Source organism: Eleginops maclovinus, chromosome 9, assembly GCF_036324505.1.
Source record: "Eleginops maclovinus isolate JMC-PN-2008 ecotype Puerto Natales chromosome 9, JC_Emac_rtc_rv5, whole genome shotgun sequence".
Lineage (NCBI taxonomy): Eukaryota > Metazoa > Chordata > Actinopteri > Perciformes > Eleginopidae > Eleginops > Eleginops maclovinus.
This window is the reverse complement of record NC_086357.1, coordinates 11,303,132-11,328,567: the sequence shown is the minus strand read 5'-3', so window position 1 is coordinate 11,328,567 and position 25,436 is coordinate 11,303,132. Positions and strand designations below refer to the sequence as shown.

At 38.9% G+C, this 25,436-nt stretch overlaps 1 protein-coding gene across 1 annotated transcript; it reads left to right on the top strand.

The window, feature by feature from the left end:
* The first annotated feature begins 1,110 nt into the window (after positions 1–1,110).
* On the top strand, positions 1,111–25,256 carry LOC134869576 (phosphatidylinositol 4,5-bisphosphate 3-kinase catalytic subunit alpha isoform-like). Its single transcript, XM_063891298.1, has 26 exons — positions 1,111–1,425; positions 1,830–1,898; positions 5,481–5,587; positions 5,843–6,011; positions 6,223–6,349; positions 6,514–6,723; positions 7,023–7,117; positions 7,246–7,401; positions 7,914–8,159; positions 8,718–8,803; positions 9,401–9,506; positions 11,891–12,043; positions 12,170–12,304; positions 14,587–14,711; positions 15,196–15,277; positions 15,539–15,703; positions 15,895–15,998; positions 16,129–16,300; positions 16,383–16,489; positions 16,691–16,812; positions 17,220–17,298; positions 17,421–17,594; positions 17,800–17,917; positions 18,254–18,405; positions 19,923–20,085; positions 20,924–25,256. Exons 3-26 carry the CDS (start codon positions 5,532–5,534, stop codon positions 21,029–21,031), a joined length of 3,210 nt encoding a protein of 1,069 aa, XP_063747368.1. The 5' UTR covers positions 1,111–1,425; positions 1,830–1,898; positions 5,481–5,531; the 3' UTR covers positions 21,032–25,256.
* Positions 25,257–25,436: the final 180 nt, after the last annotated feature.

Below are 25,436 nucleotides of genomic sequence, written 5' to 3'. Positions count from 1 at the left end.
CCTGCAGAGGATCCTCGGACGTCCCTCCTTCTTGGTACAGTCCATGCCCGATGCTACCGCCGATGATTTGCATGGGTGGCAATCATGACACATTGTATACATATGTTACACCTCTGTGGGAAACCTCAATCACCCGTTGTTGTCTATTTATGAGACTACAATCTGCAGGGGAAAAAACCCACATGGTGTTGTAATTTAAATTATGTTTATGTATTATGTTATTCTTCTTCTTCTTCTTCTTCCTGTTGTTTTTCTTCTACATTTTCTTCTTCTATTGTTATACAAAAACAACAACAATAAAATGTGTTGATATTCTTATTATATTCCTTATTGTAGGACATTATTTGGTTAGGCCTATATAACTGCCTACTACACTACATATATTGTCTTATTTTTCATTATATTACATATTTAGCAATATTTGAAATTTCGAAATGTTGTTTGTCCTGTGATACAGTGCTTGTATTGGGGGCTTTGATTTTAAAAGACCTGTATCTTTAACAGTTTACATGTGAATATTTTTTCCCCATAGGCATATGATATAGGTAAATTCATCACTGAAGGCCATTATGTTTATATTTTTTGATGTTTTATTTCTTATTAATCATAATCTGTGGGTAACATACACTGTACTGTACCTACACAGAACTCTTAGAAGTCACCACAATTAGGATTGTAAAGTTTAAATGTCCTTTTTATTTCTTTGTATTCATTTCATTTTAATATATATTTTTTCCTTTTAAGCCTTTCTTTGTGTGTGTAATATCACTCCATAGAGATCCTTCACGTCTTACGTTATCTTCTCTTATCAAATAAGGGGCTGCTTGCAAAGCAAGCAATGTGCCACGCCCATTAACAAAGAAACATGTTTTGTTCTCTTATTATTTTTGGACCCGCGTTGTATCATGTGGCACTGTAATAGCATAAGAAGAATAAGAAAACTAATACTAGTACATATTATAGTGATAAATCACACTCTGTTCCACACTTCTGTGTGTTCCGTGTGTAGATCAAGGGAGGAGAGCTGGACCGACAGCGTGGCTGCAGTGCCGCAGAAATACAACTGGTCCAGTCGACCAGCAGTCAGGCTGCTAATAACATCCTCAGCTTGAGTCCTTCTGAATGGACATTTTGGACACATTTTATGTAACTGTGCATTACAACCCAACGCGAGTGGGTTTATTTTTCGCGGGAGCATAAGCGTGTGTGGAGTAACGCCTACTGTCACGGATATCTGGCCGAGAGGCTGACACTGACAGACGGCAGAGAGCAGCCTGCTTTACTCGGCACCGGGAGCCACCAACCCGGCCGGTGGGGACCGGTGGGGTCGGCTAGCTGGAAGGCTAGCTAACTGGCATTAGCCGAGGAGATCCTCTCTTACCATCATCATCACACACTTCGCTACGTTGACGCCAACTTAACAGGGTGAGCTATCGTGCTAAATGAGTCATACTTATGCGTGTTAATAGACAAATGGCTTGTGATTAATGGTGGAAATATATTTAAAAACAAGGGGATGACAGGCTCACCATTAGCTGTGAGCTAGTGAACAAGAGAGCTAGCTAGACGTTCCCAAACAGGACATAACTTAAACATCTAGTAAACTAACGTGGACACAGTGGTTGTCACTGTCAAATAATTTCTTTGTTGTTTACTGTATGTGTCCATATCATTAGGAAATATCGAGAGCTCAGTGCTGTGCAGCTGTCATCTCTGAGCTGTCATTCCCAAACACCAAGCCTTGATGTGCAGTGAATTTGGTGTTTATGCACAGTGTGTGATGTTTGTGTTTTAATTTGCTCTCCTCCAAACACATATTTCTGTGACAGCCTGAAGATGGACTGAAACATGAAGGGTGGAACTGTCCAATCACCCACATAAGAGCGTGTCTCTCTTAGGTATGCATCACAAATTCCTCTTCTTTGTTCACACTCCTTTTAAAAATATATTATATATCAAAACGTTTAATATATTGTTAAATAATTTCTTGTAACTGACGAATGTATCTTACTGATGATTACGCCAATGTTTTCTTAAACCCACTTTGTTTTGAATAATGTGGTGCACTAGGCAAACCCTCTGTTAATTACAATTACATTAAGCCTATATGTCATAGACGTAGACAGTAGACACAGAGTGTATGTTTGATCTTGACCATAGGCCACTGCTAGCCTATACAACTCCTTGTGCGGTTGTGTTTCATTATTCTCAGCAAACTTATGTCCTGGCCAATGTTTCCCCATTCCCTACATCCTGTGTTTTGAGGAAGCTTCCTCTTTTGTCCTAAAGTGCTTAGCTGCATCCTGATCTGGGTCACAGATCGCACAACTGCTCTCAATGGGTGCTTTGTTTTAACTCAGGGTTTTTAGTTTTAGCTTCAACGTGATAATCACACAAAATCAATAATCATTTTGAACTTACTCCCCGAAATATACAGAATATGCCAGCTTTGCATTTCAACTTTAAAACAATCATTTTAGCGGTTTCATTCTAGCCATGCATGTTGCTATTTTTGTTGCCAGTCGTCTGGCTCCAGCACAGGAAGATGATCTTAATCATGCCTACAAACAAAACAAAAACAATTGGCTTGGTGCTGTCCTAATAAGGAAAACAACTATGAGTGAGAACCACACCTATGGGAATAACTGAAATAATGTGAGATGTGGGTGGTTATTCAGAGGCTGCAAGTGGTTGAAAGCCTGCTGGGAGGTTAACAATCATGTCGTGGTCTCATCCCAGATATTTTCAAAGTTTAGTGCAGGAGGGCATCTTGCCAGCGGCCTTTACAAATGCATCCATGCTGGAAATCAGGGGCAAAGTTGTGTCTAGAATTATGTTACTAGAGCTTATGGATATGAAAGTATTGCAAAAAGATACCAAATATCATGAAAAATGTTGATTATTATATTGATAGTGTCGCCAATGTATATTATGTATTATGCTATTTACAAATGGTTGTTTTCTCACAAATAGGACCAACCACCCGTTGTTGAAAAGATTAGCAAAATATAGCTGGAGCTCACTAATACTTACTATATTTTGGATTTAACAGTGGTGTAGTTATATGCTTTAGGCTTTAGTAATCAGTTACAGAGTCTTAAGGGATTTATTGTGCTATCTTGGTTGTAGTTTGTCTTTTTGCATATAGCTGCAAGCCTTATTCTCCCAAATATTGTAATACAAACTCAATCAAAGTGAGATAAAACCTAGAAAGTACACGTCAGTACAGTGCTGTTTTGGGAGTATGTGTTTTACATTTAAGCTTATAAGTACTTTGCTTAAAGTATCTGGTTCTATTAAGGATATTAAGCTAATCTATGATGAAAATGATCCAGACATAGTAGCTTTCATAATTGCAATAACTTTCATACTGAAGAAGGACAGAAGCATAATAATGTCATGAATGAAAGATGGATATTGGTCTGATGAATCATGATTAAAATACTTTTGTTTTCTTCTCTCACTTTGCATTTCTGAGAGCTGATTATGGCTTTTAATTGGCTGAAGGTTAAATGATGTTGTAATTTTCAAAGATCCCATGCAAACACATATTTTGCCATCCCTGTGTCACAATCTGTTGCAGTTGAGTCACTGTGTTGTTTTTATGTTTGAGTGTTGGACACAAGCAGTCTGTCTAAGGTCCCACAAGATGCTGCATTTCCCAGTACTCAATAAGAGAGAATTAAATGAACACATTGTTACTGGGAGAATTACAACTACTGCTAGTAAGCACTTTGTGAGAAATTCAAAAGTTATGTTGTTTTGATCGTCATTAAGTTGTTTTCTGGGTTTGTATCCCTTTAAAAATCATTTCATATTAATGGCAGAATAACACCAATAATGTTTTCAAAAGCATCATTGTTTCATAATGGTTGCACGGGAACTCTTTTCTTGACCATCAACGGTGCAAAGACTTATGTGTATTATATATTGTACTAAATATTGTGAAATACTTCATAGTACTATCTTTCAATATCCAAACGCTTTAAAGGCTGTATTATTGTCTAGAGAAAGTGGGTTTTATTCCATCTCCCTTTAATACAAAGGTTCTTTTTTTACAATACCCTGGTTCCATGTTCAGTATAAATAAATCATGCTTTTTCATGCTTCATGTGCTAATCCGCTATATTATCAATTTCAATAGTGTTTGTTAAAAAAGCAGGAATGTATTTTTTATAGAGCTGCCTAAATCACCTTTGGTAGAACACTTGTATGTACATTTAACTTCCAGTGTGTCACTTAGTGATAGGGTAGGTTATACAGTAGGTTAGAATTTCATTCAATATTGATTGAGACTGCAAAGCCTGTTGAAACTGCTACACCTACAAATAGGACTTCTAATGCACAAATGTGAGCTGAGAGTATCAGTTGACACACTTGACCTGGCAGAATGTCCACTTCTTTTGTTTTTGCATTTAGTCTCAAGTGTCGAGTACTGACAATAAATGTTCACCGGAGGCTGATTGTAGACCAGTGACTGGGCCCCAACTGAAAGATACACGTGTTTCACTCAGGATTGTTTCTTGCGGTGGTGCTGAGATCATCCGCAAATGCTATTCCAGACTGAAGTTTGATTTGCTGACGAATGGACTAGGGATTTTACAAGATGCTCTAAATATAGGAGAATGGAGTAAAAGCCACATGGCCAGTTGATGGGCCAGAATAAAACATTTGAGCTATACCTTATTTTAAGTTTCGCAGTGGCAGAATTTGTATTTCTGTACATTTTAGTGAATTGTTCAGTTGACAAGAGTGGAGAGATGTGTGTCAATGCATTTTTGTGTTCATGCATTGTGGGTTTTGGCTATCACCCACCTAATGTGGGTCGAGAGTAAACATATTTAAAAGAAAATGGAGTTTAAGTGTCTTGGTTAGATACCCTTGACTGACATAACGGAGTAAACTATGCCAGTTTTACACCTGACTTGCATGCTCTGCTGTCAGTCACTGTACATGCTCTTTTGTGGTTGACTGAACATGCTTGTTCTCTTTAACCCAGTGAGCACTGCTAAGCCTTGGCAACAGCCAGTTGGCAGGCCTGCAGATTCACAGAGCTGTACTTGCAACTTTTCAACGGAAATTAGCTCATGTTAATCCAAAAGTCACCAGATTTGATGTTGTTCGACAACTTTCTTTATATACAGTAAGGTTGCCCTTTTGTTTATGATTGCCTAATTGGGTCACTAACTCAATGTTTTTTTATTGAAACTTTGTGATAAAGTCACAAGGCAAATAAATAGTTGCTCAGTTGGCAGCACTGTGGTGGTTTCATAAGTGTCAGTTGGTCAACCCAGTTATCTAGTAACCACAATACAAGTCTGAAAATAAAATAAAACATGAAATAAAACTTATTAAACTGTCAAATTGCATATATATTTTTTAATGTTAAGTATTACCAGAGGGGGCTTTGATTGAATTCGAGCTAAAGCCTGTTGATTTACATTATGACGGTCAGAATCAGCTTTGTTGTTATTTTTCAGGTTGTGCTCTGCAGCTTCACTCTGTGACTGAGCTGGGAGACAGACAGGAAGATGCCTCCCAGGCCGTCGTCAGGGGAGCTATGGGGCATCCACTTGATGCCTCCCAGGTACGCACTGTGGATTACATTGTTGATAAAAATGCTTTTTTTATTATAAAGAATAGCCTGAAAAAGTGCACATGCCTGTGCTTTTATGATATGTTTAAGCCTCTAGTTATTGTTATTAGAATGATATTTTAGTATGGTATGTTCCTTATCAGATATTAACACACTGAAATGCCTAAAGAGGGCCTAGTAGGCTAAGGGAAAAGTATGTTTAAATTATTCATCAACATATTATAGTAATGCTGAGAGTTTCTGCAGGATCCTGGTGGACTGCCTGCTGCCCAATGGGATGATTCTGACCCTGGAGTGTCTCCGTGAGGCCACGCTCATCACCATCAAACATGAGCTGTTCAAAGAGGCTAGGAAATATCCTCTTCATCACCTCCTGCAGGAGGAGACCTCCTACATCTTTGTTAGTGTAACACAAGTAAGAGTTAATAATCTCAATTTGAATATCTGTGACACATAACTTTCCAAGGGAAAAGCATTGTTGAAAGTTTGATGGACGGATCTGTAAAAAACATCCATTCTATACCTGCGGGACGATGGTCAACTCTTTGAGAAATTCCCAATGGCTTTATGAAAAAAGAAAGTGGAATAGTATGAACACAGCCTACATTTTTTTTGCCTGCCTGCAGGAAGCAGAGCGGGAGGAATTCTATGACGAGACCCGGAGGTTATGTGATCTTCGACTCTTCCAGCCCTTCCTCAAGGTCATTGAACCAGTTGGCAATAGAGAGGAAAAGATCCTCAACAGAGAGATTGGTGAGAGGTTTTTCTCCTCTAATAGCCCTTGTTCTATTGGATCCTTGGTGAAAAAATGTGGATCAAATCAAAAGTTTGGAACATGACTAGTGCACGCTCAGTGAAAGAATCTGTAAACCTACAATGACATTCAAAAAACGCTGGCTCTGCTTTGTATTTTTCAGGTTTTGCCATTGGTATGCCTGTGTGTGAGTTTGACCTTGTGAAGGACCCGGAGGTTCAGGACTTCAGGAGAAACATCCTGAATGTTTGTAAAGACTCTGTGGAGTTGAGAGACGCCAGCGGGCCCCACAGTAGAGCGCTCTATGTTTACCCTCCAAATATAGAATCCACACAGGAACTTCCAAAACACATCTATAGCAAGCTGGACAAAGGTAGGCCACAGCTTAAGAATTGTTTCCAGTGTAACATGTTTAACAGGAAAAATAAATAAAAATGATTATCATTATTGAATAGAAAACAGAACACGAAAAAGCACTTAAAGACAGGGAGCAGGAGGTACGTTTAAGCCTCCCATCGATACTTAATGACTACTAGCCAGTTGGTGCAATGGATAGGAACTGCGTCAATGGGCAGGGCAATCAATGAACTGCTTATGGTACTACTACTGACTAGCTCAATACAATACCACAATTTCTCAGCTTTCTTTTTGTCTGTCTGTCTTGTTTTGTAGGTCAGATTATCGTTGTGATTTGGGTGATTGTTTCTCCAAATAATGACAAACAAAAGTATACACTGAAGATCAACCACGACTGTGTGCCTGAACAGGTGGGAGGAGCATGGACTAAAGGGAAAAGACAATTGATTAGTTATGGGCCACATCCCTTTTGTTAATTGAACATGAGAGATTTAAAGGGTATCTAATGCTGTCTGTCTGCGTGTATCCTGTCCTAAAGGTGATTGCAGAGGCCATTCGTAAGAAGACACGCAGCATGCTGCTGTCCCCAGAGCAGCTGAAGATGTGTGTGCAGGAATATCAGGGTAAATACATCCTCAAAGTTTGTGGCTGTGATGAGTACCTGCTGGAAAAGTACCCCATCAGCCAGTATAAGGTAAGGATGAACAACAAATAATGTATTTGGAAAATTTGACCTCAAATGACCTAAATGAAAAAAAATAAGAAGAATGAAGAGATGGATTGTATCAGCTTAATGACTCAAACTAATAAAGAAATGATGCCCTTAGATGGATCAGGCTAATCCCAAGTTTTAAATAAATCCCTGTCAGGATATAGCCAATGCCTGATCCACTCGAAAACCTTTATTTATTGTAAACATTGTTTAAATGTCAAAACAGCATCATCTTTATAACTGTTAAAACACTGGAACCATTCCCTCATCAAGCACAGCAATGTGATCCCACACACAATGTCCGTGTGAGCCAAATCAAAGCAGAAAGGTGCACATCATATCAGTGTATCAGTGTTTCCTCTTCAGTCCCTGCTGGAAAATGACCAATTGATATCACTGTTACACTTACACGCACTGTAACTCTAGCAGCTCTGTGGACTCTGGTTCTAACCGTCCATCTCTGCGTCATTCCCTCTCTGTTTCCCTCCTTCTAGTATATCCGAAGTTGCATCATGCTGGGCAGGCTGCCTAACCTGATGCTAATGGCCAAAGACAGCTTATACACTCAGCTGCCTACAGACAACTTCGTCATGCCGTCGTACTCTCGACGTATCTCCACGGCAACATCCTATATGAATGGCGAGGCAACTGCCAAGTCGCTGTGGACCATCAACGGGACCCTGCGGATACGAATCCTGTGTGCCACCTATGTTAATGTCAACATACGGGACATAGACAAGGTGGGGGACGCGCAGACCTTACATGAATATACTGTACCAGTGTCTGTGCTTATCAGTCAAATTAAACAACAGATGATTGACTCTTATACTATATCCCTCCATAAATTGTAGGGGAAGATTAAGAGGACGTTTTTTGTAGTAAAACAATTAATTTATTCTACTTTTGTAGATTAATAAATGGATATTTGTCTTTGAGTAAAATCTGTTGACTGTTATTTCAGTTGTGCAAAGTGTCCCATCTTCCAACTCCCTCCCTTCCTGTGGAAACTAACAGTCATTGTCCACGTCTCCTGTGTACGGACACATTAAGGAAGGGAAAGCAGTTCTGGTAGCTCGTGTTGATGTGCTGTCAGGAATCATTTGTAGAATTGTTACGTTTTCATAAATGCCACACTGCTTGCTCCTTAAAGATAAAGCTAATTTAACGTGACAGCTGTGGCAAGTTTTCAATGGTGTCCAACCGTAAACTCTTTTAAAATGTTATAGTGCAGCTATGCCACCTCTCTTATTGATGTTTTATTTTCTCGTTCCGTTTTGCTTCTCTTGTTATATTTACAGATATATGTGAGAACAGGCATTTACCATGGAGGTGAACAGATGTGTGACAATGTCAACACGCAGAGAGTACCGTGTTCTAACCCGAGGTAATTGACAACTCTTCATTAAATACCTTTTAATTAACTAAAGCAGACCGTTACTAAAGGACTTTTTTTAAAAATCATTTTGTCACTATAATGAAAAGCTCTTTGTAATGAGCTTTTCATCATAGTGACAAAATGCTTAAAAAACACAACTATTCAGAGAAAAGTAAACCAGAGAAAATGAGATAAAGATATTTAAATACAATGCAATGAATCAATAATTAGTATGCAACAATGCAAATAACTTCTACTTCAATTTACTTTCTCTTTTTTTCACTTTGAAGTCCGGTAGACAATTGACACTTCTAATTCACTTTAAATAGTCTAGTGCAGGAGGGTAATGGTAACAGTTACTGTAAGTGCTGACTATAGTAACACTAAACTGCTGTATTACATTACTGGTGAACACAGGTCTTGTATACTCTATTGTATGTACTATATAGGCCTGTAAGAACAGTCGCTGTGTGATAGCAGTGAAAGGGGGCACAGCACTCTTTAGGTCATTACTTTCCCTGATGGATTATATTTGAGATTTGTTCTGGTTCTTTTTGCCTCGTCTCATACATTTTCTTTGTATCTCTTTGTTGTTTTTAACTACAGGTGGAATGAATGGCTCACCTATGATATGTACATCCCTGACATACCTCGTGCCGCCAGACTCTGCCTCTCCATCTGCTCCGTGAAAGGCAGGAAGGGAGCCAAGGAGGTAGGATAGAAAGCAGTGAAGGAAATGACTACACAATGCAACTTTACTGGACAGGAAGTGGACGTGCAAAACAGGAAGTGTCTTACTAGGCTATTTTGATACTACTGTTCCATTTTTTTGAACGGTTAAGAATACATATGGAAAATCGAATCGGCAGTTTTATTGAGGAAAATGAAACCCTTCAAAAGGTACAACATTTTTGGATATGAAATACAAAAAACATCCATAACCGGGCAACTCAAACATGAGCTTGTGTTGGCCTAAGGGCAAACATAGCTGATCATACAAACACCATCAGCTCACACAGTTCTGCAGAGAGAGGATGACCTCCAAGTGTCTCAATCCTTTATTCAACACTGGCATACCTAGCCATCCTGAAGGGTCTTATATATGTATATAAGTGCCTCTTGTGTGTGCATTGGGTGCTGGTATTGTTATATGAACCTACCTTACATCATGTGTCAGTCTGTCTCAGTATATGTGTCTGAGGTGAATGGGAGCTGTGGTATCGTCTTTGGCTCTGTTTAATTACTAATCAGCCATGGGCACTGTGGTGGCAGAAAACATCAGCAGAAACACAATCAGCAGGAGAGACTTTTCCATTCATGCTTCGATATGTTTTGCTTGTGCAAGCGGTGCTGATGTTATGTTTTGAAACAGACTTTTATTCTCACTTAAAACTCATATCAAGTATTTGAACTAAATACTTGGAAAACAGAAAAATTGAATACTTTGATTGAGGAAAATAAAATATTAGTGCTTAGAAGTGAGCAGTTGAATACCTTATGTTTTGAAACTTAAAACATTATGCTTATAATAAGTGCATAATATTAATATCAAACGTACAATAAAAATAATAATTGTCAGTTTGAAGTGTGTCTGCGATTTTGTGCATTAGGTCAAAAAGTTGTAGCAGACACCCACACGGGTTGATTCCTCTTCCGTCTCTCTCTGTTATAAAAGCGGAAAGAAAGGGAAGCGGCTGTATGTGTGTGAGAGAGAGTGTATCAATGGATGGCAGAAAATGGATATTGTAATCGACACCCGGGGTAAGCCCTATCCCGTACCGTGCCTAGGCTGAGGTCAGGTTAACGGATGCTCTTTCAGGCCCCACCTGATAAACACTTTTTTACAGCAGCCTTTTGTCCAGCACTTACTATTAATAGGTGCATTTTGACTGGCTGTCTGCATGTAACTCTGTCTGGCTCTCCATGTTGCCCTTTGTCCCCTTGTTCCATCGCTTCCCCCTTGTGAAGAATCACTCTTAAGTTCAAGCTGGTAACTTAAACATTTCCTCTGCCTCTCTGAAGGCTAGCTTAGTGGCTTTGATAGAAGGAGTACAGCAGTTTTAAGGATTGTTTGATAAGATTTATATATTATGTTAGATATTCCCAAAACCTTATTATTTTACTGTCCCTTAATCCATAATCAATCACTCATAGAAAGGTTGAGTTTAGAGTTTAATTGATGTTTTGGCCATAAATGCTCTATTGCAAACTTAAAAGGGATTAGAGGAGTGCAGAACTCAGCCTAGTCATGAGCGCTAAAAATAATTATTGTTATATTTTATTGCTCAGAACCTTTATATAACACGCTGATATCAGTTTACCAGTTGGTGTTCCTGCTAAAGGGCGTGTCAATGTGAATCATCCCAGTCTGCAATTCATTTTCCAGATTATTCCGACACCGCTTAATGGCGTCACAAATCTCCTCCCTCTCAATGTTAACAAAAGTAATTTTTTCCATTTCGTTATTTGTATTTGCTCCAAAATGTAATTGGTTGTTGTGTGGCCTGTGCTTTGTCATTCCAGTTAGTTCCATGAAAGTCAGGCCAGTAGTTTCTCTGTAATGCTGTTGACAGACCAACAATCCAAACAAAAAGCATAACCTCGTTGTGGAGGCAATACCAGACGTGTTGTCATATACAGCACCAAAAAGCCATTAGGCCACATTTCATGGCTTGCCTTCTTTACTTTTTAGGATGAACTGAATGACTTTCTACCAAGTAATGTAACTGGGCTGCTCCCTACACTTTTTAAAGCCTCTGTAAACTCTTTAAGTAAAAAAAAAAACCTCATTTTCTTCAGCAAGTTGAAAACGTACACGTTAATGACAAACACACAGCAACTCCTTCTGTTTTTAATGTGTCCTCAGCAAAAGGACACATTAAAAACAGAATGTGTCCTTTTACAACCTTAATAAGATTGTATTATTTTACAGTGCGAGTCCCACCATATGTTGCGGTTAAAAGCCTCTTTGATATTCAAAATTATTCACCATCTGTGATTATTTTCTTCCCATGAGCTATAGACATTGCAAATAATTCAATTTCTGCTCAGTGTGTTTGTCTCTCTCTCTTCTGTAACTTGTCTGTCTCCCTTTAGGAGCACTGTCCACTAGCTTGGGGTAATATCAACATGTTTGACTACACTCACACTCTGGTGGCCAACAAGATGGCTCTGAACCTGTGGCCTGTCCCTCACGGCCTTGAAGACCTCCTCAACCCCATCGGAGTCACTGGATCCAACCCTAATAAGGTTTTTAAATGAAGCAATCTTTCATTCACATTGTTTTGCACTGTTGCTTCTTTTCATAGTAGGTTTACTCATGTACTATTTTGTGAGAAACTGTTATTCATGTTGATATTCATTTCTACTGTCCAGGAAACCCCATGCCTGGAGCTGGAGTTTGACCACTTTAGTAGTTTGGTCAAATACCCAGAAATGAATGCAGTAGAGGATCATGCAAACTGGACCATCTCAAGGGAACTGGGGTTCAACTACAACCTTTCTGGACAGGTAATTTTACCTGCTGACAAGCTTGCCGTCAGTGGGCTGGAAGAGTGCAACAACACAGTGTATAGTTTTTATGTTTTGAACCTCAAACAAAAGGAAAGAAATGTCAGTTATAGCCAAAGACCAGGAGGGGGCTCGCAGGTTTTGGGTTGCATCTGTAAGAGGCCTGGAACAAAATGAAACACTATTGACATACATTTCAAGTGTGAAATCCAGCCTTAAATACAAATAGGGTATTCGCAGCATAAAGAAAAACTACACAAAACATTTTAAGGTCCATGTTCTTACTCAAAAAACCTGATTCATTCACATGTAAGTTACTGTAAGTGCAAATTTGCACTTGATATTTAATATCTAACATATACAGAGTTACTAAGAATAGAAGAAGTAAGTTATTAATGAAGGTGTTTGAGTTTCACTGCACATTACACCCCCTTTGTAGTATGACATCGATTTATGAGGCCCTAATGTGAGGTGTGGTTGTGTCCTTGTTGATTACATGTAATGAAACAATCTGCTGAATTCGAAGTCATGTGTTGTGACACCACATGTAATTATAGTAAGGTGTTATATATACACATTTGTGAATATATTTGATGTTTTTATGGTTCCCTTTGGTGAAATAGTGATTGCTTTTAACATAGGAAGCACCAATCAGTAGGTTAAATGTATGATTAGATATAAATGAAGGATTTGTACCTTTCTTCCTGACATTTAATGAACTGAAACACTTTGATTTAAGTATATTTAGATCTTGATAAATGTGAATAATTTTCAACCCGACCATGAAATATAAAATCTCCTGACTTGAGTCGCCCCAACACTTTTCATGTAACTCAGTCGTGCAGTTAGCTGTTGTGTTCAGTTATTCATGATGGTGAAGCTGATGCCGTCTTATCAGGTTTCGAGATGATGTGTGGCATGAGAGCCATGACTTGTGTGAGGTTGGAGTTACTCTGCCATGTGAGAGGATGTGAACAGTGTGAGACAGTGTATTGAGTTATTCATGATGTGTGTGTCAAATGTGGTGAATGTCCAAGTCAATAAGTGTGAGGATATCATCCGGCTCACTTCTGAGGAGAACATTGTTTTATTATATCTTTGGCACAATTTAAATCTAAATGAACATCATATTTTTACAGATTATTATAGGTTTTTGACTTGGTTGTGTAGAGGAGTTTGGGCAAGGGAGAGTTGAATGTATATACAGATTTCTTTTGTCAAAGTAATTGACAAAGGAAAAAAACTCAAATTGACAATTTAAGCCTTAGCCTCACGCCAAATGTAAACATTATTTGGCTGCATATCATACCCACTGCATTCTGTCTAGGTCAATAGAAATTATTCTGCAGCCAAATGTATCCATGTAGCTTGTTTGCCAACATTTGTGTGTATCAAAAACAGATGCTATATTTTATTTAGAAATGAAGGTTTAACATGCCGTCTACTTTCCCCGGTTTTGTCTCCCTTTTTCCTACAAACACAAGTTTTATCCTGTATCTGTAAAGATAAAGTCAAGAAGGAAGGATTTGCATCATTAGAATTAATAAATATAAAGTAAATGCCAGAAGAATACTGGCATTTAATTAATTCAAAGTTAATTTCACTCTTCTCACGAGCAAGCTGCTCCTGCAAAAGCAGACCCAGATGGTGATTTGAATACAGCTTCTAATTCTGCCAACAACTACCGTGATCCGATACACTAATGTGTGCATATAAATACAAAATTGTGATTGTTGTTGTAAATGAAGGCTGTGGTTTTCTCGTATATGTGCAGTCATTTAGAAATGTGAGTATACTTTGAAAGCTGACGGAAATAGTTGAATAAAAAAGAATATAGGGCAAAAGTTAAAATGGTCTGAATTACAAACAGACTTGTATGTTTTGTGGTGTGTGGTTTCAGGTCTATCAGACTGTGATCTATTAGGGATGTTCAATGTGGATTTATTTATGATGATAGCGTAATGTGATGTATTAAGTTATTCCTTAATGTGTAACTTGATATGTTTGACAAGCACTGCAACAGTAATGGAAACAGTTGTTATCGTTCCAAGCTTTATTGGTTCCTCATAGTAACTGCATGGTTGAATATCCAGAGAGGAAAATATGTATTATACAATGATAATGTGATGCCAGAAAAGTAACAAATGGTAGTTTTAACAATAAGCTCCAAGGAAGACAACATCTCTGTTTAAGGTTACGATAAAAGTTAAATAATGACAGCCAATAGATATTTTTTATGGTAGTGTGGGCAATAAAAAAAGATTTTATTTGTTGCGTTTCAGAGCAACCGGTCAGCCAGAGATCACGCCCTGACGGAGAGCGACACTGAGCAGATGAGACAGCTGAGTAACAGAGACCCTCTCTCAGAAATCACTGAGCAGGAGAAAGACTTCCTCTGGAGACACAGGTAAACTCCCAACCAGCAAATATAACACTATACCACTTTACCATGTATCACACATAAAGTACTACATGGATTGAAGGAAGTGGCATGAATTGATCAGGCCAGACTCCATCTAGCTGCATGTGAAACGGTAGGGTTGGTAGCTCAAAATGCTATTGCTTTGCATTTTTTTCAATTGTTATTCTAAACGGACTTGTTGGTACAGTGGAAAGAAAATATTTCCTACATTTAAATGCTCTAAACAAAGTCTGTGTAATCTTGAGAAAAGGGGAATGATTTCTGGAAGAGACTTTGCTGTTAATTTTTTAAAATAACTTTTGGTGTGAACTGTCTATAAAATACATTAAATAAAAGATTAACCATAGCCAAATTGTGTACACTGAATACTCATTTAAATGAATATCAGTTATCAGATTTTGATGTGTAAAAAAACCAGATTAAAACTTCAACTGGAACTGTAGTTATCTCCTTTCTGTTTCTCTACCAGACACTACTGCATGAACATCCCTGAGATCCTTCCCAAGATCCTGCTCGCTGTCAAATGGAACTCCAGAGATGAAGTAGCACAGGTAATGTCATGCCATTTCATACCTGCATATTTTATATTATGCTCATTACATAAACACTCATACAGTACATACCGGAAATACGCTGTGGGGGGATTGTGAAAATACAAATACAAATACATGCAAATGTTATTTTTGGTCTACTCTACTTAGGAAAAGACTCGTTTTTTTAAGCTTGACTGTACACTTTAGTTAAAATGCTGACCCAAACACCTGACATTTGGTGTATCAGGAGAATTTAATCATATTTCTTGTGTTTCCCAGATGTACTGTCTGTTAAAGGAATGGCCGTCCACCCGTCCTGAGCAGGCCATGGAGCTGTTGGACTGCAACTATCCAGACCCTATGGTCCGACACTTTGCTGTACGCTGCCTCGACAAATACCTGACCGACGACAAACTGTCCCAGTACCTCATCCAACTTGTACAGGTGGGTCTGAAACTTTGAGTGGACTGTTGGGTGCCTTTGTCCAGTTATATTTGTAGGAAAGTAGCTGTGTTGAAGACTCTACAGTGTTGCTTTGTGTACAGAGGCTCCATGGTGAAAGACATTATTGAATCTGAAATTACTTACCTGAAGCCCCTTTATGCATCTCCTTCCTTTCTCTCCTCCTCTTCTAGGTATTAAAATATGAGCAGTATCTTGACAATCCCCTGGCCCGTTTCCTCCTCAAAAAGGCCCTGACCAATCAAAGGATAGGTCATTTCTTCTTCTGGCATCTCAAGTGAGTCACCATCCAGATTGCGTTTTTTACTTCATGTTTATGCACCGTCCGTTCTCTATGCTTTTCCAGTGAGCTATTCTTATCTTTCCTTCCTGCTTCCCACTCCCTTCTCTTTGTGGCTTCTTCACAGGTCAGAAATGCACAACAAAACTGTGAGCCAGAGGTTTGGGCTGCTGCTGGAGGCGTACTGCCGGGCGTGCGGTATGTACCTCAAACACCTGAGCAGGCAAGTGGAGGCCATGGAGAAGCTCATTAACCTCACTGACATCCTTAAACAGGAGAAGAAGGATGAGACGCAGAAGGTGAGAAGAGCAGCAGCACGCATGTACACAGAGTTATTATACACTTGCACAAAAACACAATTGATGCGTTTGTGTGATTCAGGTCCAGATGCGGTTCCTTGTGGACCAGATGAAGAGACCGGACTACATGGATGCTCTGCAGAACTACACCTCTCCTCTCAACCCTGCACACCAACTGGGAAACCTGAGGTAGGGAGCAAAAGTGAATGTGTGTGTGATGTGTGTGTGATGTGTGTGTGATGTGTGTGTGTGTGTGTGTGTGTGTGTGTGTGTGTGTGTGTGTGTGTGTGTGTGTGTGTGTGTGTGTGTGTGTGTGTGTGTGTGTGTGTGTGTGTGCATAAGTTTGGATGTAAAAAAAGGAAATTCATTGTTGAATGAATTTGTACACAGGTTGGATGAATGCAGGATCATGTCGTCAGCGAAGAGACCGTTGTGGCTGAACTGGGAGAATCCTGACATCATGTCTGAGCTGCTCTTTCAGAACAATGAGATCATCTTCAAAAATGGAGACGGTAACAAACACAAACACACACAAACAACCCACAATATATACTTTACCACACTGAAAGTGTTTTGTATCCTACCACCAGTATGCCATTGAAAGAACTATGATAGCTTTAGTTCTGTTAGCAGGCAAAGGCCTTAATGGGCATACAAATGTCAATATTTAAAAAATGCAAAGCTAATGGAAGTAGGATTTTCAGTTTTTGCTCTGATCTTGCATTGCTTAATCTCCAAAATAATGAGTAACTTGAAATTAAAAACGTTTCCCATTAAAATCTAACAGATCCTGATAGCGGTTAAAATGCATATAAACAATCTTGAATTTCATTTCAGGTGTAGTTAAACATTTTCAATCTAACTTGCTTTGGCTGTAGGAACCCTCTAACATCCTTCATTGTGTGTGTTTGTGTTTTAGACCTGCGGCAGGATATGCTGACGTTGCAGATTATAAAAATCATGGAGAATATTTGGCAGAATCAAGGGCTGGACCTACGGTATTCTTCCTATCCTATTTTCTACCGTTTTTCTCTTGTCCTCTGCTTCAATTGATCAATCCTCTAACTCTTTCCTGCCTCAGTGCATGTGACTTAGTAAATCTGTTCGTGCGTGTCTCCAGGATGCTTCCGTACGGCTGTCTGTCGTTAGGAGACTGTGTGGGGCTCATTGAGGTGGTTCGCAGCTCCCACACCATCATGCAGATTCAGTGTAAAGGAGGCTTGAAAGGAGCCCTGCAGTTCAACTCGAACACTCTGCATCAGTGGCTCAAGGACAAGAACAAGGCGAGATGTGAGTTACCTCTTTCCTGAGATTATTTTTCACATTAGACAGGAAAGAACATAAGAGGACAGTAGTGTTTCCCTTAAGGAAATCTGCTGTTGTTTAGAGTTAAACTATGTATTCTATTTTTCTATCTTTTAAAACAAATGTTCTTTTGAATTTGCTTTTTAATGTTGACTACATTTTGTCATTGCTTTTTGGTGTGTGTGTTTGTGCAGGTATGACATGGCTGTGGATCTCTTCACGAGGTCCTGTGCTGGCTACTGTGTAGCTACATTTATCCTCGGGATAGGAGATAGACACAACAGCAACATTATGGTCAAAGATGATGGACAGGTAACTTGTGTATGAACACTACACAATTGTATTTAAGGCACAGTAGGACAAGTTACAGTTTTCACCATCAATCTGCACAAAGTTTCAATCGTGGTTTGTTTTGCCTAGATTAAGGTTCTTTTTTTCCTTCTTTAAAAATAATAAATGTATGGACTTGTTATTGTGTAGCATATTTTTGATGAAAATAAGTATGAGGGAATACTATGCGGACTGAATGGCTTTCTGTAAAATAAATTGGTATCAGCAGTAAATAGATTTACCTTAAGAGGAGGTAACTTGTTAGAGAGAAACTCATTTTTGACTTTGTGCTTTCTTTTCTGTCCTGCTCCCCTCTAGTTGTTTCACATAGATTTTGGCCATTTCCTTGATCATAAGAAGAAGAAATTTGGCTACAAGAGAGAGCGTGTGCCCTTTGTACTGACACAAGACTTCCTCATCGTCATCAGCAAGGGATCCCAAGAGTGTGCAAAGACCAAAGAGTTTGAGAGGTACTGCAGCAATGAAACTATGTTTTTGGGGGAAGGACCCAGGTGCAGAAGCAAATAGAGGAGGCAGAGGTTCCAACGTAACAAAGGGCGAGCTTTTATTTATAAAAAAGCTGTTGACAAAAACGCAGACAAGAAGTACAACCAAGGAAAAGCATCAAATTAAAACCCAGACAAACCAGTGGAAAAAGGAGGGCTGAAAAAGGGCGATCCAACACATCAGGGGGGGAAACAGCAAGAAAGGACGAACAACGACGACGACACGACAAAGAACACAAAGGAAAGCACAGACTAAATACAGAGGAGGGTAATCACAAGACATGAAACAGCTGGGAAGGGGTAGGAGACACACAGGGGCAACAGGTGAGCGCGATCAGACAATCAGACAGGAGGGAAACTAAAGACAGGAAGTAAACTAGACAAGACAGGAACTGACGAAACAAGATATACTTCAAAATAAAACCGTAAACAATAAATACAAAACTGAGATCCTAACAGGTTTAGTCTTCCCACTGCAACTAATAAGTCAGTCTGTTGATGTGTCACCTTGTTGAATTCCAAAATGTGTCTCCCAATGTCCTATCATGAAATTCTGCCGCAGAAAAGGTTTGCTATAGGTGCATTCATCTTTAACTAAGTTTAAAGGGCTACATTTTTGTTAGCACCGCATTGAAACTGGAGAGCAATGCAATGTTTTTTATTTTATTTTGTAATGCAGGTTTGATTTCATGTTTTTGTATTTGGAGGATTATAGAATTCGATGGGGAACAGGTTGTTTTTTGTTACAACTAGCAGGAAAAAACTATCACAGCCCCTAAACCTTCTTCCCATGGCACCAGACAGGAAGTTAAACAGACCCTCTTCCTCGGAATTAGGTGGTTGTTACTGCCCGTGTTAGGGCAAACGCCCTACAAAGTAACGCGTTACGGTAATCACATTACATTTGTCTGTAACGCAGTGGTGTAACGTGCTACCGTCGGTTCAGCAGTAAAACGTCACTTTGAAGGGCAGAGTTGCATAGCAGAGATAAACAGGCATGTTGCAGCAAAGATTGTTGAGAAAATGTTGCCCGTTTTGACGTTGGAATCGCCATATTTCCGAAACATTGAGCGGGATACAAGTAACAGGCGGCCGCCATGAGACGGAAAAACATTGCAAGTTACCTTGAACAGTGTTATTGTGCGATAGAAACTGAGCTAAAGAAAACATGGCTGGTTTTCAAACAAAGAACAGAAAACAGATATCTTATGTACAGTATTGTCCTTATCAGAGTAATCCAAAAGTAATGTTACCAGTAGTGTATTTACTTTCAGCAGTGAGTAACTAAGTAAAGTAAGGCATTACTTTATTTTTCAAAGTAACTATTAATGTGTAATGCATTACTTTTTTGGAGTAACTACCCCAACACTGGTAGTGGTTACAACACTTAGCTTGTTTATAGTTAATTGTTTTCTCTTGTTGTCTCGGCTACGACCTGTTTCGTTGTTCTTTCTCACGTTCCATTTTCCATCTCCTTCCAGGTTCCAGGAGATGTGTTACAAAGCCTACCTGGCCATCCGGCAGCATGCTAACCTCTTCATCAACCTGTTCTCCATGATGCTGGGCTCCGGCATGCCTGAGCTGCAGTCATTTGATGACATCGCCTACATCAGGAAGACACTGGCCTTGGAGAAAAGTGAACAGGTAATAGTGAAGCTGTTTCATATTTGAACTACAGTAATATATTCTTACAATATGGGTGACACATGTTGCGATCCAAAAATCTACTGAGGATACTGTAAATGATTTCTTGAGCCATAAAGACACTCATTATTTCTATTTAAAGCATTAAAGAACCAATCATCAATCTTAAAATAACTACTTAAAAGTTACGCTGAGTATTTCAAACAATAAAATGTAGATTTTCTTTAGTTTTCTTAGTTAATACATGACAGACTTGTTCCAAATACTTTGTGACAGCGCTGGGTTCAGCTCAGCACCACTGAGCTGGAACAGAAAATGGAATAAACAGAAAGAGAAAATCTAATTTGATTCCAATTACGCAATTGATGTTTTCAGGATGGCTTGAATACTGAAAAAAACAGCTCTACCTGGGTCAAACAGTTATAAAAACAACAGACAGTCACTCCAAATCCACACGAATTGTCTGCAACCATGTCACCCTGCATTAAAATCTGTTAATGTCCCCTGTGGAAATTGCGATCGGTTGTAAGAATTAAATGGTGTGTCTTACAACCTGATACATCCATGAGCTCTTCAACATGTTCATTTGTAATCTAATTAGAAGTTTGGCGTTAAATGCTTTCAGCTCTTTGCATCACTCCTGATCTATTGTCACATTTCTTCACTGTGTCAGTTTGGCTGAGTTGACTAGAAAAAGATAAAGCTTGAGCCCTGCTTCAAAAGAAGCCTCATAATAAGATTTTTCCCTTGAACTCATATCCACTCTGATCTGATATTGTTTTTGTGTGTCTCACGTTAAAATTTCATCATCTTCTTTATTTGATTCTGCTTTGTGCAGGAGGCGCTGGACTACTTTATGAAACAGATGAACGATGCTCACCATGGAGGTTGGACCACCAAGATGGACTGGATATTCCACACAATTAGACAGCATGCACTAAACTGATCTCCTGCACACAAACCAAACACCAATCCCGCTGTGAAGTAACAGCTCAGTGATGAAGGAGGTTTACACCCATACCATTTCAGTTTAACTAAACAAGGATCCTGGGGTTTTTTGGGCCATAATCATATGCTTTCTTCTCAACAATCGGCTCTACAAGAGATCGTGTTTCCATGTCCTTGTGAAGATCTCCCCTTCCTGGCCAATGCTTCCTCTTTTTTTTCACAAAAGGAACCACCTGGGAAGGTAAGAAAATGTTACCTCTCACCCTGCTCCTCCTGCTGGGAAAACACAAATTGGATAAAACAGCTTAAAGAAAAAGTATCGTCCAATCATATGTAGCCACAAAGTAAATCGACCTTGCTGCCCTTCTGCGTTAGCTCTGCACTGTGGCTCCATCCAAGAAAAGAGATGCTTGTATCGCTGCTGAGAAGGCACAAAATAACTTATCTTACCTAATATTGTTGCACAAATGTGTTGCACTCAAAATGAATGAAGTATGGGAGCGTCTGCTATGACTACCACTGTTCAGTTGCCCTCCTGAGCTGATATGGGGTCAGCTTTGCGACCTTTCTGTGAAAAAAAACTGCATAAGAGCCTGTTGGTTGATTTGCACAGCTCTAAAGACTCCTTCGGCCTCAAAGAAAAAGCACTCCACCCTTGGGAATATATGTCGGTGGTGCTGCTCAGGAACTTCCGGGTGATGATGCCTCTCCATCAAAAAACAGCACTTAAAAAATAGGAGAATACTATACAGGTTTATTATGACTTTTTTTATTTATTTATTGTATCTAGTTTATTCTGTTTTTACACAGGCAACTCTCCAGAAACACACTTGTTTGTGTAAATATATGTAGAGTAGTAGTAGTGTGCTTCCTTTATCTGTACCATGAGTTCTGCAAATGAAGACTACTGATGCCCCTTTTTTTGCCTCCTGCATTTCTAAGTTAAACATCACTTTGTTAGCAATGCTAGTTTGCAGCCCTGCTTGGAGTTTGTGATAATGAATTTGTTTGGGAAAGCACATTTGGTAATGAATGAAAGTGCCAGTCTCACATTTTGAGTAATGAGATCTATTTTAAGCCTCTGGCTGTATATTTTGTTGGCGAGCAGAAGCCCAGGGGAACGTCACGTCTTCCTGATGATGAAATGCCTTGGCGTCACAGAACCTGATGCACATTGCTAAGCCTGACAGGCTAATCATTTGTGGTAAACAAACCATGAACGCACTATTAACATGAAAAGCTTGGTTTGACCTTCATTGTTTTTTTTCATTTTATTATTTCTAGCTATGTGAGATTGATGGTTTAATCTTTTAAATGTCAACTGATGGAGAAAGTGTGTTTAACTTGTGTGTCATATATTTGGATTGTAATAATCATGGCCAAGCTCTCCAAATCCTTGCTCTTTATTTTCAAAACGTACATTTTTACATATCCTTTCCTACAGAAACATATGAGCATGTGGTTTTTCATTATTTTAAAGTCAAAATGAAATAGCCTTTACAAATGTAATTGGATCGCTCCATAGTAACCAGACAGAGTGATCTATAGCTGTAGAGGAAGCATAGTCTGCGCCCACACCTCCCTCAGCTGGTGTCTCTTAAGGCAGAGGATAAGGGAAAATTAATTAATTAGACGTCAGCTACATTCTTTGGACATGTCAATATAGTTTCGGCCTACTGATATCAACATACTTTTTCATCTGGAAGCTCAATTAAAGACAGTCAAGTTTTGTAGTGATCGTCACAATCACATTTCAAGTTAAAAAGATAGAATAACAGAGGCGCAGGATAACATATTTAAATGATAAATGTTTCAAAGTCACCTTGTCTTTTGAGATTGGTTTTAGGTATATAATGTGTTTTTTAACGATAACGAAAACGAAAACCCTGATTGACAGTAAGCGGAAAGGCTTGGCCAGTTGAGAACAAATGATGAGCTTTGTTGAAGAGAGAATGTATTGTTTAACAAAGATAGCTCAGAGCAGCATCATGAGCCACTGACACCTCCACTGTACCTAGAAAGATATTTGGATGTGCTCATACCTAAATGATCATCTACTGTTTGAAAGTTGATCTGCCAGTGAAAAGGGAAGTATGCACTTTTCTCAACTGTTGATTGTATGGAAAATCCAAAATGGGTTGTGTGTTGTCATGCTACTGCAACATTAGTGGCTAGAATGTATTGAATTGCTAAAATACGTGCACTCTTTTTCAGTTTTTTGCACTCATCATGTATGGTTTCTCTCTAAAGTGTCAAATGCAGTGCCACTTAACATACAAAAGCTGACCCGCAGAGAGCTCTTCTCTTCTTTCTCTCAATGTGCCAAACACAGGCATCACTGAGGCCTGTGAAAGATAATGCTGGAATTAAGTAGACATATCAGTTTATCTTTAAAAAAAAAAGAGGTTGGTGTATGCACCTTAAAATAGCCTTTTTGTCCAAAAGGACGTTAGCCTAGTATGCATGTCGGGATAACCAGTTTGTAAATGTTGAGGCATCATTAGCTGTATGTATGTAGAGTTGCAGTCAAACTGCTTTTTTTGTATCCTGGGCTTCATCTCTGACAACCTGCAGTGTTACTATCATTAATATCTCTTCCCATGTATCCTCCAAATTGACTGTGTGTTTGTGTGATTCATTGTCTTTCTGTGCAGGATGCAGAGCTTCATTGGCAGGCTCCAATGAGAACCCACACTGTGTGTATATAGCTTACATGTGTGAGACACTAAACACTTTTTGCATTGTTTGTAAGGAAGCATACATACAAACATACATGACTTGTACACGTTTTACTTGAAATATTGCAAATCAGAACCCGAGCTGTATTTTGTTGGTTTGAAGTTGAGGCTGGGGGTTGTGCGGTGGCTATTTAGTAGTGTGTGTGTGTGTGTGTGTGTGTGTGTGTGTGTGTGTGTGTGTGTGTGTGTGTGTGTGTGTGTGTGTGTGTGTGCGTGTGCGTATGTTAAAGCATTGCGTACAGTCTGTTTGATAATCTGGTTATTGATGCCACGGTTGTCCATGAGTGAAGACACAAATACTTCTTGAAATGATGAATGTTCTAGAGTCACCAGGCACAAAGATATATTTATTATTCTTTCATTATCCTGAGCCTCAAACTCGTGAAAATTACGTCCAGCAGCTAGGTGATAGTTCTCACATGATTATTTGTCTGCTTTTCCCCAACTGTGGCACTGAATTTGTACAGGGTATCTGCAAAATGATTGCACTTGTTATCCATCTGTATGTGAGGCTGTGGTGGCACACTTTTGCTCCTTCATCCCCTGCTGTTTTCAGTTTGAACCCGTATGTGTGCAGAGATTTTGTGAAGTTTAACAGAGGAGGGAGGGAGGGAGATCCTATTTTCATTCATCTTTAGTTTGCCCCTGCTTATACAATCACAAGATTTTAGCTATGATTTAAAGAAAAACAGTAGACATAATAACAAACACACAGGAAATAAAACTGCAATTCAATGCAATATCCATGCAGTGATTTTCTCTGGAAACCTATTCTTGTTTTTTTTATGATATTTATGATACTAGGTGTTCATGCTAGTGTGTCCACCACCTGTGTGAACTGTATTTTTTGTTGTAAAGCAGTTAAAAAGCCACAGTAACTGCTTTCGTTTTTAATACAAATTGTGTTGTTAGGAAGCTTTTGAATCGGCTTTGAACAGAATGAATGTCCAGGGTTTTAAACTATTGTACTTCAAAGAGTAAGTCTGACTAATCAATAAGATTATTGATCTTTAGTGATTATTGTTTTGGCTTTAGAAGCGTCCTAAATATTAAAGGGAAATATATTGACTAAATTGTCTGTGGCTTAATGTTCAGTTCTGTCTGCAGTGCTCTAAACTACGTTATAGTGTGTCTACTATATTTCCTCAACATACCGTGCTGTCAGAACCTTAATCTATACTATGAATGAATGTACATCGAGCCATTGTTTCCCACAGCCTACCTGCATGAGCTTGGGTAAAGAGGAATATTCTTGTTCTTCATTGTTTCTGTTTTTATATTCAGTCATCTAAGCAGCCATACACATCTTTAGAAATGAATGCCTTACTCCTATAGGAACTTTTTCTTCGTCACACTAACCTTCATTTTTTAAATTCTTGCATTTGTGCTTTATTTCGGCTCGCAGGGTAAAGATTTGTACCCTGACCAACTGACTGGTCATCTGAGTGTTTGTGAAGATGTACAAATAAATTTGTTAAACATTCACCCGCTTCTGTTTGCTCGTACTTTCCCCTCTAGCAGTTTCACTCTACAGCAGTCCTTTAAAAGTCTTACTGGATTGAGTAAAGCAATGAATGTTTGTATGAAGTTTCAACCAATGTGTTCAACTGTAATGAATTAAAATAAAAATCATTTCCAGGGCTTGAAAATAAGATTTCCAGGAAT